This window comes from Crinia signifera, chromosome 12 (assembly GCF_055691185.1).
Source record: "Crinia signifera chromosome 12, ASM5569118v1, whole genome shotgun sequence".
NCBI classification, from domain to species: Eukaryota; Metazoa; Chordata; class Amphibia; order Anura; family Myobatrachidae; genus Crinia; species Crinia signifera.
This window is the reverse complement of record NC_139228.1, coordinates 3,404,614-3,417,649: the sequence shown is the minus strand read 5'-3', so window position 1 is coordinate 3,417,649 and position 13,036 is coordinate 3,404,614. Positions and strand designations below refer to the sequence as shown.

The 13,036-nt window shown below is 47.7% G+C and overlaps 1 protein-coding gene across 1 annotated transcript in view; it reads right to left on the bottom strand.

Annotated features, from left to right (window-relative positions):
* The window catches only part of ANKRD35 (ankyrin repeat domain 35), a 55,141-nt gene extending 43,440 nt beyond the window's left edge, over positions 1-11,701 (bottom strand). Inside the window, exon 1 of the mRNA XM_083167029.1 lies at positions 11,358-11,701. Within this exon, the coding sequence (XP_083023155.1) occupies positions 11,358-11,417 (60 nt within the window). The 5' untranslated portion in view covers positions 11,418-11,701. The remainder of the gene's footprint in view (positions 1-11,357) is intronic.
* Between the last annotated feature and the right edge of the window lie 1,335 nt (positions 11,702-13,036).

The window sequence follows — 13,036 nt, the reverse complement described above, 5'->3', positions numbered from 1 at the left end:
ATATATCACTATATACTTATCGGGGGGTAGATGGGACAGAGCGATGTTCTGCAGGTCAGTAGAGTGGTCAGTAATGTAATAATCTGCAGGATATATCACTATGTACCTGTCAGGGGGTAGATGGGACAGAGCGATGTTCTGCAGGTCACTAGAGAGGTCAGTAATGTAATAATCTGCAGGATATATCACTATGTACCTGTCAGGGGGTAGATGGGACAGAGCGATGTTCTGCAGATCACTAGGGAGGTCAGTAATGTAATGATCTGCAGGATATATCACTATGTACCTGTCAGGGGGTAGATGGGACAGAGCGATGTTCTGCAGGTCACTAGGGAGGTCAGTAATGTAATAATCTGCAGGATATATCACTATGTACCTGTCAGGGGGTAGATGGGACAGAGCGATGTTCTGCAGATCAGTAGAGTGGTCAGTAATGTAATAATCTGCAGGATATATCACTATATACTTATCGGGGGGTAGATGGGACAGAGCGATGTTCTGCAGGTCACTAGAGAGGTCAGTAATGTAATAATCTGCAGGATATATAACTATGTAACTGTCAGGGGGTGGATGGGACAGAGCGATGTTCTGCAGATCACTAGAGAGATCAGTAATGTAATAATCTGCAGGATATATCACTATGTACCTGTCAGGGGGTAGATGGGACAGAGCGATGTTCTGCAGGTCAGTAGAGAGGTCAGTAATGTAATAATCTGCAGGATATATCACTATGTACCTGTCAGGGGGTAGATGGGATAGAGCGATGTTCTGCAGGTCACTAGAGAGGTCAGTAATGTAATAATCTGCCGGATATATCACTATGTACCTGTCAGGGGGTAGATGGGACAGAGCGATGTTCTGCAGATCACTAGGGAGGTCAGTAATGTAATAATCTGCAGGATATATCACTATGTACCTGTCAGGGGGTAGATGGGATAGAGCGATGTTCTGCAGGTCACTAGAGAGGTCAGTAATGTAATAATCTGCAGGATATATCACTATGTACCTGTCAGGGGGTAGATGGGACAGAGCGATGTTCTGCAGATCACTAGGGAGGTCAGTAATGTAATGATCTGCAGGATATATCACTGTGTACCTGTCAGGGGGGAGGTGGGACAGAGCGATGTTCTGCAGGTTACTAGAGCGGCCGGTGATGTGTCTGTGTACATATGTAAATGCCCGTCCCGTATCACTGTGTGGCATGCATATTGGTTTGGGCTATGTAAGCATACATATCCGGATGTGCTTTGTATTGAGGACATGACCATCACAGCCATGATTCCCTGCGGTGTGCTGGTGATGCCACATAGATGATCTTGGAGATCAGGGCAGAGGGTGGTGATGATTTATAGTGCATTCTGTATGCGTGCCCACTCCCCATGTCGGGATGCGGGAGTCTCGTACAGTTTGTGGTAGAGTGGGCAGGTAAGTGGATGAGGTTAGTGATTCTGTGCAGACTCTGACGCTGCAGGAGGCATCTTGTGTAAGCAATAGATATTACCAATGTACCTTAGATAAGCATGCCCACCGGCTGAATGCTATGCAGATCCATTGGGACATATTCCAGTGAGACCTGTGCCGTTTCCCCCATACACTCTGCGCACGCCGCGTATCTATATGACATCACCTGGGTGGGATCACTCAGCCCCTCCCCATACAGTCACTGCGAGGAGCGCTGTCATAGGGTGTCATGGTGAGGACAGTGGCAGGAGCTGTGTGGTGTGCAATTATAACATATATATGTATGTGTGTGTGTGTATATATATATATATATATATATATATATATATATATATATATATATATATATATATATATATATATATATATATAACACACGCGCGCACACACACAGTGACAAATAAAATGAGAGTACTCCCATGGCTGAACTTTGGATTATTACATTATTAACATTGAAACAACGTAATGATATAATTGTTCCCTACTAATGGGAAAAAATTGGCCACTCCCTTTTCCACTAAGTTACACCCTCATTCCCCAAGGCTAGGACCCCTCCCCTAATATTGCAGGCCACACCTCTTTTTCCAGCCTAGCGGTTGAGGTGCGCTCATAGTTATGTAAATATACAGAGACCCACGTTACCCAACCTCCAACCACTATACTAACATAGAGCCTTTCCGGATTACACCCAGGATCATTATAGGCGTGCGGGGCACTAAATAAACTAATACTTTTATATATATTATTATAATTTATATGAAGGCGCAGGCGCAGCAAGTACACCTGGGCCACATTTATACAGGGCATGCTGCCACGTTGGCACACATGATGAGAAGGGAACAGATGAAAACAAAGCTGACATAACTGCAGTGACATGTGCCAGGAAGGTGTTAATTATAGGACAGGAATCCTGCCCTGCCCCATCGCGATTATTCACAGTAAGAAACTCATTTAACGCTTTCCTCGCAATGTACCCGCAGAACTGCAGCCACACAACACTACACCCAGAGGCACAGACTCCGTGTGTTCCGTCACCTTACTTCACACCATTGGCACAACTGTGACTCGTGTTCAGTCTTGTGAGGTGCATGGCCGATTATTACGTCTGCAGCTACAACTTTTGCTTTATTTTTGTTATATCATTCTGTGCTCTTCAGTCCGGCCCTTATATCATCTGTCTTATAAAGACCGGACTGAAAAGCACAGAAGGTTATAAGACAGGTGATATAAAGATCCTTATTCTGGTTGACTCGCAAGGCTGCAAATTTCGCAGCCTTGTGTGAGTCCCTCTGACGCCCCCCCCCCCCTTGAACCTCTACAGGCATGTGAATGGATGATTTGCATAATATCCCTATATATAATCTGTGTTATATCCGTCTGTACTTTTCAGTCCCGTCTTCCTATAATCTGTGTTATATCCGTCTGTGCTTTTCAGTCCCATCTTCCTATAATCTGTGTTATATCCGTCTGTGCTTTTCAGTCCCGTCTTCCTATAATCTGTGTTATATCCGTCTGTGCTTTTCTGTGCTTTTCAGTCCCGTCTTTCTATAATCTGTGTTATATCCGTCTTTGCTTTTCAGTCCCCTCTTCCTATAATCTGTGTTATACCCGTCTGTGCTTTTCAGTCCCGTCTTCTTATAATCTGTGTTATATCCGTCTGTGCTTTTCAGTCACGTGTTCCTATAATCTGAGTTATATTCGTCTGTGCTTTTCAGTCCCGTCTTCTTATAATCTGTGTTATATCCGTATGTGCTTTTCAGTCCCGTCTTCTTATAATCTGTGTTATATCCGTCTGTGCTTTTCAGTGCCGTCTTCTTATAATCTGTGTTATATCCGTCTGTTCTTTTCAGTCCCGTCTTCCTATAATCTGTGTTATATCCGCCTGTGCTTTTCAGTCTCGTCTTCCTATAATCTGTGTTGTATCCTTCTGTGTTTTTCAGTCCCATATTCAAATCATCTGTATTATATCTTTCTGTGCTTTTCAGTCCGGTCTTTGTATCATCAGTCTTATATCCTTCTGTGCTTTTCGGCCTGGCCTTTGTATCATGTGACTTATATCCATTTGAAGCTTTTCAGCCTGGTCTTTGTATCATCTGTATTATATACATTGGTGCTTTTCAGTCCTGTCTTTGTATCATCTGTATTATATCCTGTGTTTTTCAGACCCGTCTTTGTATCATCAGTCTTATATCCTTCTGTGCTTTTCAGATCCGTCTTTGTATCATCAGTCTTATGTCCTTCTGTGCTTTTCAGTCCTTTTTTCGTATCATATGTCTTATGTCCTCCTGTGCTTTTCAGTCCTGTATTTGTATCATCTCTATTATATCCTGTGCTTTTCACACCCGTCTTTGTATCATCAGTCTTATGTCCTTCTGTGCTTTTCAGTCCTGTTTTCGTATCATATGTATTATGTCCTTCTGTGCTTTTCAGTCCTGTATTTGTATCATCAGTCTTATGTTCTGTGCTTTTCAGTCCCATCTTTGTATAATTTGTATTATATCCTTCTGTGCTTTTCAGTCCAGTCTTTGTATCATCTGTATTATATCCTGTGCTTTTCAGACCCGTCTTTGTAGCATCAGTCTTATGTCCTTCTGTGCTTTTCAGTCCTGTATTTGTATCATTGGTCTTATAGCTTTCTGTGCTTTTCAGTCCGGTCTTTGTATCATCAGTCTTATATCCTTCTGTGCTTTTCAGTCCTGTTTTTGTATCATCTGTTTTTATATCTTCTGTGCTTTTTGGCCTGGTCTTTATATAATCTGTCTTATGTCCGTTGATGCTTTTCAGTCAGGTCTTCATATCATTTGTCTTATATCCTTCTGTGCATTTCAGTCCAGTCTTTGTATCATCTGTCGTATATCTGTATGTGCTTTTCAGTCCGGTCGGGAATGCACTCTCTGGCAGTAATACAACAATTGCTTGTGATACCCGCATTCATCTTTACACGTAAAATCTGACAGCAAATGGCCTGGGACTGCTACGGTACAGAATGGGGCGTCTCACAGCTCGCCCCAGGGCTACTGACTCATCCTCACAGATCACTATCTCACCTTTCCCGTCTCTGTAGAAACTGCAATTGAGTCTAATTTGGGAACCAGAGGCATGCAGGGACTTGTAGTTCTGCCTAGCTGCCCGTGCACATTGCACTTACACCAGAATGATAGAGTAATGTTCACATATAAAAAAAAGGAAGGGGCGTGTCAAGGATGACATGAGTTTTCATGATTTTTTTTTTCTTCCTTCACCATCCCTGTCGGCAGAGAGGGAGACGCTTGACACCGACCCCAAAGCATGGTGACCGTTACACCAATTGGGGGTCCATGATGACAGTTGTTGACATTGACACAAAAATTGTGAAAAACTCATGTCGACATTTTCATGTGTCAACCTTTCGACCCTTTAGACCTATTGACTGTCTAATACGAAGTCAGTAAAGATTGCTGCTTTAACAATTTGGGCAAACTCCCGCACCTCCTGCTTCTCCCATGTGACCCCACAGAATAGTCGCCAAACTCGTTCCCGTTGCCTAAATTCCGCTCAGTAGCTTCATCTGTCTACAGTTGGGGGATATATTTTGTATTTCCCAACCACCAATCTGATTTGTCGACTGAAGTGTTGACTGGCGACTAGTTTCATCTACATGTACAGTGAACAGTTATGGGCTGGGGAGAGGGGTGTGGGGTACAGGACTGAAGCCACAGCCCCAGACATTGTACGGTAGCTAATATATAATATAATAGACCAGTAGGGGTTACAGCCATGGCTGGGCCGGAATTGCTGTGTACACAGGTGCTGGTAAAATAGGGAATCAGGGCGCATTCTCTCAAACAATGGTTTAAAGAATGGACTAAAAAGCTCTTTTGTGTTGGGTAATAGAATCCGAATGTGTCACTCACTGGGAACTTGCATTATAAAAGATCCCAGGGCAGTCTGTGCCAGCCAGGGCTTCCTGAGAATGGGATACCTGCCGCCAGCCCCCACATTGCACCTACAATGCCATTCCTGGGTCACTAGCCTGACTACGCCCCGGGACAATAATAGCAGAAAAAGCAGAAATAGCCGTGGTGTGTCCCGTACCACTCCATTCAGCAGCAGGAGCGACGCACACAAACATAGCGAACAGCAGTACGCAGATAATATGGCTGTCGCCTCTTTGTAGACTTCCAGGCTGCACAACCATTTATTCATCCAGGTATATCATTCCTAAAATGGCTCTTGTCGGGTCCCCGCTGTACATGATGGAAGATGCGCGCTCCCACTGCAAAGATGATGCATTGTGCAGCACGACCCTTGCTCCCCCCGGCGTCATTAGTTACCCACATCGGCTGCTCTCTCCCAGTGTAACCCAGGCACATACACTACTGCTCTCTCCCTCTGTAACCCAGGCACATATACTACTGCTCTCTCCCGATGTAACCCAGGCACATATACTACCGCTCTCTCCCGGTGTAACCCAGGCACATATACTACTGCTCTCTCCTGCTGTAACCCAGGCACATATACTACTGCTCTCTCCTGGTGTAACCCAGGCACATATACTACTGCTCTCTCCCGATGTAACCCAGGCACATATACTACCGCTCTCTCCTGGTGTAACCCAGGCACATATACTACTGCTCTCTCCTGCTGTAACCCAGGCACATATACTACTGCTCTCTCCTGCTGTAACCCAGGCACATATACTACTGCTCTCTCCCAGTGTAACCCAGGCACATACACTACTGCTCTCTCCCTCTGTAACCCAGGCACATATACTACCGCTCTCTCCTGCTGTAACCCAGGTACATGTGCTACTGCTCTCTCCCGGTGTAACCCAGGCACATATACTACTGCGCTCTCCCGCTGTAACCCAGGTACATATACTACTGCTCTCTCCCGGTGTAACCCAGGCACATATACTACTGCTCTCTCCCGTTGTAACCCAGGCACATATACTACTGCTCTCTCCCGGTGTAACCCAGGTACATATACTACTGCTCTCTCCCGTTGTAACCCAGGCACATATACTACTGCGCTCTCCCGCTGTAACCCAGGTACATATACTACTGCTCTCTCCCGGTGTAACCCAGGCACATATACTACTGCTCTCTCCCGTTGTAACCCAGGCACATATACTACTGCTCTCTCCCGGTGTAACCCAGGTACATGTGCTACTGCTCCCTCCCGGTGTAACCCAGGCACATATACTACTGCTCTCTCCTGGTGTAACCGAGGCACATATACTACTGCGCTCTCCCGCTGTAACCCAGGCACATATACTACTGCTCTCTCGTGCTGTAACCCAGGCACATATACCACTGCTGTCTCCCGGTGTAACCCAGGCACATATACTACTGCTCTCTCCTGCTGTAACCCAGGCACATATACTACTGCTCTCTCCTGCTGTAACCCAGGCACATATACTACTGCTCTCTCCTGATGTATCCCAGGTACATATACTACTAGTCTCTCCTGGTGTAACCCAGGCACATATACTACTAGTCTCTCCTGGTGTAACCCAGGTACATATACTACTGCTCTCTCCTGGTGTAACCCAGGCACATATACTACTGCTCTCTCCTGGTGTAACCCAGGCACATATACCACTGCTGTCTCCCGGTGTAACCCAGGCACATATACTACTGCTCTCTCCTGCTGTAACCCAGGCACATATACTACTGCTCTCTCCCGGTGTAACCCAGGCACATATACTACTGCTCTCTCCTGCTGTAACCCAGGCACATATACTACTGCTCTCTCCTGCTGTAACCCAGGTACATATACTACTAGTCTCTCCTGGTGTAACCCAGGCACATATACTACCGCTCTCTCCCGGTGTAACCCAGGCACATATACTACTGCTCTCTCCCGGTGTAACCCAGGCACATATACTACTGCTCTCTCCCGGTGTAACCCAGGTACATATACTACTGCTCTCTCCCGGTGTAACCCAGGCACATATACTACTGCTCTCTCCTGCTGTAACCCAGCCACATATACTACAGCTCTCTCCTGCTGTAACCCAGGCACATATACTACTGCTCTCTCCTGCTGTAACCCAGGTACATATACTACTGCTCTCTCCCGGTGTAACCCAGGCACATATACTACTGCTCTCTCCCGGTGTAACCCAGGCGCATATACTACCGCTCTCTCCCGGTGTAACCCAGGTACATATACTACTGCTCTCTCCTGGTGTAACCCAGGCACATATACTACTGCTCTCTCCCAGTGTAACCCAGGCACATATACTACTGCTCTCTCCCGCTGTAACCCAGGCACATATACTACCGCTCTCTCCCGGTGTAACCCAGGTACATATACTACTGCTCTCTCCCGCTGTAACCCAGGTACATATACTACTGCTCTCTCCCAGTGTAACCCAGGCACATATACTACAGCTCTCTCCCGGTGTAACCCAGGCACATATACTACTGCTCTCTCCCGCTGTAACCCAGGCACATATACTACTGCTCTCTCCCGGTGTAAACCGAATATATGTTCAGCTTTGTAAATAAAACAAAATGCAGCTTTTTATTGTAGCACAGAGATCAGGGGTACACAGGAGCCAGATCTGCTCATTGCTGGGTGTCAATATATAGCAAAGAAAACATTTACACAGTGTTCCTGAGTGGGTGGATTATGCACAGAACTCTGCTTTACCACCATGTCTCATCCCACGGTCCTACATGTCTTTCCTGTAATTATCCCAGTATGGGGCACATTTATCATGATCGCATTTACAATGCGATCTGGGCGGAATATTACCACCCAGGATCACATTGTAAAATGCGACCAGATCACTGGGATGTATCATCCCTGGCACTGCAGGGACAGGGTTCTGAAAGGGAGCCGGGGGGGTCTGCGCATGCGCGGTTATGCGCTGACCCCCGCTGACCCCTCTTACCGCACTGCCCTGCTCGGCAGTGCGAAGTGTATCCATAGGCTACAATGGGCTATCGCCATACCAGAATGGCGATAGCCCAGGGGTTCGAAGCCGGGCTGCCCGATAACCTATGGGGGATGCGGACGGCAGCGCTGCAGGGAGGATCGCAGCAGGGATCAGAGATTCCTGCTGCGGTCCCCCTATGCTACATTTAGGGGATACTTAGTATTTGCGGCTAAACCCCGAAAATGTGCGTTTTTGGGGATTTAGCCGCAAACATGGTTTGATAAATGGGCCCTTATGTCTGTAGGGCCGCTGCCTCCAAGCTCACCCCCAAGTCTCTATACAATCCCTACAAGCTTCTCTGTAACCCACAGCACCCTATGCCTCTATACATTCCCTGCCAGCCTCCCTGTTACCCACAGCACTCTGGGCCTCTGTACATTCCCTGCCAGCCTCCCTGTAACCCACAGCACCCTGTGTCTCTATACATTCCCTGCCAGCCTCCCTGTACCCCACAGCACCCTGTGTCTCTATACATTCCCTGCCAGCCTCCCTGTAACCCACAGCACCCTGTGTCTCTATACATTCCCTGCCAGCCTCCCTGTAATCCACAGCACCCTGTGTCTCTATACATTCCCTGCCAGCCTCCCTGTAACCCAAAGTACAGTACCGTGTCTCTATACATTCCCTGCCAGCCTCACACAGCACGTGTCTCTATACATTTCCTGCCAGCCTCCCTGTACCCCACAGCACCCTGTGTCTCTATACATTTCCTGCCAGCCTCCCTGTAGCCCACAGCACCCTGTACCTCTATACATTCCCTGCCAGCCTCCCTGTAACCCAAAGTACCCTGTGCCTCTATACATTCCCTGCCAGCCTCCCTGTAACCCAAAGTACCCTGTACCTCTATACATTCCCTGCCAGCCTCCCTGTAATCCACAGCACCCTGTGTCTCTATACATTCCCTGCCAGCCTCCCTGTAACCCACAGAACCCTGTGCCTCTATACATTCCCTGCCAGCCTCCCTGTAACCCACAGCACCCTGTGTCTCTATACATTCCCTGCCAGCCTCCCTGTAATCCACAGCACCCTGTGTCTCTATACATTCCCTGCCAGCCTCCAACAGCACCAAGTTTCTCTATACATTCCCTGCCAGCCTCCCTGTGACCCACAGCACCCTGTGCCTCTATACATTCCCTGCCAGCCTCCCTGTTACCCACAGCACCCTGTGCCTCATCCATGTGTAATACGTATGCCAGTTACAATTCTCCGATAGGGGCCCATTTATCAGTAATGACATTTGCAATGTGAACGGAGCGTGATACTAGTGCACAACGCCCAGCTGGATGTGATTACACTGCCCAGATGTGTGACGTGGCACTGCATGGACGTCGTGCCCACTTCAGTGTCTGGACTGCTGCTCATGTGTGACCATTGGTTATGGGGGTTGCGGCTGCTGTCGGTGATATCTGCTGCTATATATTTGGCTGATATTACATATTTCCAGGAACAAATAGGGAGGCCCTTCACCAATCATATAGAGCTAAAACGAGTATTACTTTCCTGATAGTATTTCTCAGGTTTCAGGTCTGGTTCTTTTAATGATATCTGTAATAAAAAGACACAAACACCTTCCCCCTCGTGTAATACTGTTATGTCACAGGGATATTTTGCTCCAGCCTCTAAGGCTATGGCGAAATACAGATAGTAATAGGTAAAAAGAATTTTTTGGAATCCGACGAGGGTAGCGATACTTGCCGGGAGAGAGGGGATATCTACACTGTCTTAAACTCTATGAGGGGTATTCAATGATGCAGCGAGCGGCCGGCGAGGGGGTTAAACAGCGAGGATTGCAGAAAACCAGCGATCCTCGCTGTTTAACCCCCGCGTCGGCCGCTCGCTCTATTCAACGTTCTCGGGAAATCCTCGCCGTCACAGGACGGCGAGAATTCCCCAAAACAGCGAGACCCGCGGCTGCTGCAGAAACCTCGCAGTTTTTAGCCGCGAGTCTCGCTGCTTCTGGAGCCGCATCCGCCAATTCTCCCTCGCTCAAAAAACGGAGCGAGGGGGAATTGGCGTATGCGGAGGGTGTGTTGAATGCTGTCAGGGTGAGTGGTGACAGCGAGCAGGAAGACCCGCTCGCTGTCACCACTCGCAAACAGCATTGAATACCTGCCTATGTGGAGAGTGGAAAAGAACCTGAGACACGCTTACACACACAAAACCTGTGTGAGTACCCAGAAAGGGGGGATCCCCCGAAAAATTATTTTTACCTGTTACTATCTGTATTTCGCCATAGCCTTAGAGGCTTGAGCAAAATATCCCTGTGACATAACAGTATTACACGAGGGGGAAGGTGTTTGTGTCTTTTTATTACAGATATTATTAAAAGAACCAGACCTGAAACCTGAGAAATACTATCAGGAAAGTAATACTCATTTTAGCGCTACATGATTGGTGAAGGGCCTCCCTATTTGTTCCTATTTTCACTACTAGAGGGGTGGTGTTTCCCTCTTGGCCTTTTTACCATACATTTAGCGGCTTGTAGGAACCCCATCTATCTTTCAAAACCTATTACATATTTCCAGACCCCTGAAAATAGTGACCCAATAATCATAGAATCCATCATCAATAAACTGTCCCTTCACTTATTCACATGCACTGCAGGTGTTCTATCAATACATTATGTCCTCCCTATGCCAGCCTCACCCTTCCTGTATGCCAGCCTCACTGGTCACTCCCCTCTCACTCTCATATCAGTATACAATCTCTGTTCTCACACATCTCGGTGCCCTCCTGGCACCACACAATACAACATCATCTCCTTCCTTATCATCTGCCACTTCCTCTCCAGGGTGCCCAGGGAGGGGGCTGCCACCCCTATTCTTATCCTGCCCCCATACACCTGCACATCACCCCACTCATCACTTCCCATCCTTGCCACCCTCGCCCACCGTGATCACTCAGAGATATGCCTTTCCCTCCACTACGTCCACATCTCCCCCCCCCCCCCCACACTTGTTTTACTCACTGCCGATGGCTTGTACGTCTGCCTGGCAAACAAGGTCTGCCACTTCTTCCTGGTGGCCATGCCCCGGGCAGGATGGGGCTGTGCCTCCCTGGCATACAGGAAGGAAGGAAGGGCTCTGCGATGCCGCCTCTACCTGCAGACGCTCTCCGCCATCTCTCAGGACCGGAGTGAGGGCTTGTTCAGTCACAGATCACTATTTCCTGGCTGTGTGTCTGGAGGCGGTGTGTGTGTGTGTGTGTGTGTGCGGACACCTGCTGTCACTGCTTTGTGTGTTCTTGTCATGCTCGGGTGACAATCACACATTGGTGGACACAGAGTCCCTCCCAGGCATTCTAACAGGTGGGTTCGGCAAGTGTCCCATGACTGAAATAGAGGCACTGGTCCTGGGTCACGCCATGCACTGGCTGCGGTATATGTGTGCGCTATAATAATACATACCACACTGCGGAGACGGTCAGCAGCTCCACTCTATTAAGGTCCACATGGGTAATGTCAACATGGTCGGAAGGTCGACACAAGCATTAAGTCGACAATAGGAAGGTCAAAAGATCAACATGAATTTTTGAAGTTTTTTTGTCCCAAATGTCGACACAGATGTTGACATGGGCCCCGTCTAAATGTGCGCTCGGCAAACTTATTTATCCTCCACGCCGTAGTGTATGGTATAAAATACTGCCTGTCAGCACATGTCGGCTACAGAGAAAATGGGAAAAACTCATGTCCACCTTTTGACTGTCAACCTAATTCTTGTGTCGACCCCCTGGTTATGTCGACATTACCCATGTCAACCTTCAGTGGTGGAGCCCATGGAGCAGGGCTGGTGACATCAGAGCAGGCGGCAGCTATATATAAGCAGGAGGGAGGCCTCGGTGTATGCTAATGACAGGGCCTGGCTGAATCACACTCCCGGATTAACCCCTCCTGGTCCCTTCTATTCGCTGTTCCTTGTCCTTTATATGAATGGCCTACAATTTGCATTAGTTCATTTTTAGAATCTGCAGTTGCTGTTGTTCGCATCTTTAATGAATCCTAAAGATGGTCGACAGTCATTAGGTCGACATACTGCAAGGTCGACATGGGTTTAGGTCAACATGGGACAAGGTCATTAGGTCGACAGTCATTAGGTCGACATACTGCAAGGTCGACATGGGTCTAGGTCAACATAGGACAAGGTCATTAGGTCGACACCACTAGGTCGACATACTGCAAGGTCGACATGGGTCTAGGTCAACATAGGACAAGGTCATTAGGTCGACACCACTAGGTCGACATACTGCAAGGTCGACATGGGTCTAGGTCAACATAGGACAAGGTCATTAGGTCGACACCACTAGGTCGACATACTGCAAGGTCGACATGAGTCTAGGTCAACATGGGACAAGGTCATTATGTCGACACTCAAAAGGTCGACATGGGGTTTTTCATTGTTTTTTTTTACCTGAATGTCGACATAGTCAACATGGACACAGGGTTAAGTGCACCGTGTCCCCTCACATGGCTCACTGTGCTTTTGGGCACAGTATTTTATTCTCCCACTGCGCCCTAGTGGGTGGTAGGGCATGAAATACCGCCTGTCGGCACATTTCGGCTCAAAAACAGTGAAAACCCCATGTCGACCTTTTGACTGTCGACCTAGATCATGTTGATCTAATGCTTGTGTCGACCTAATGACCTGTCGA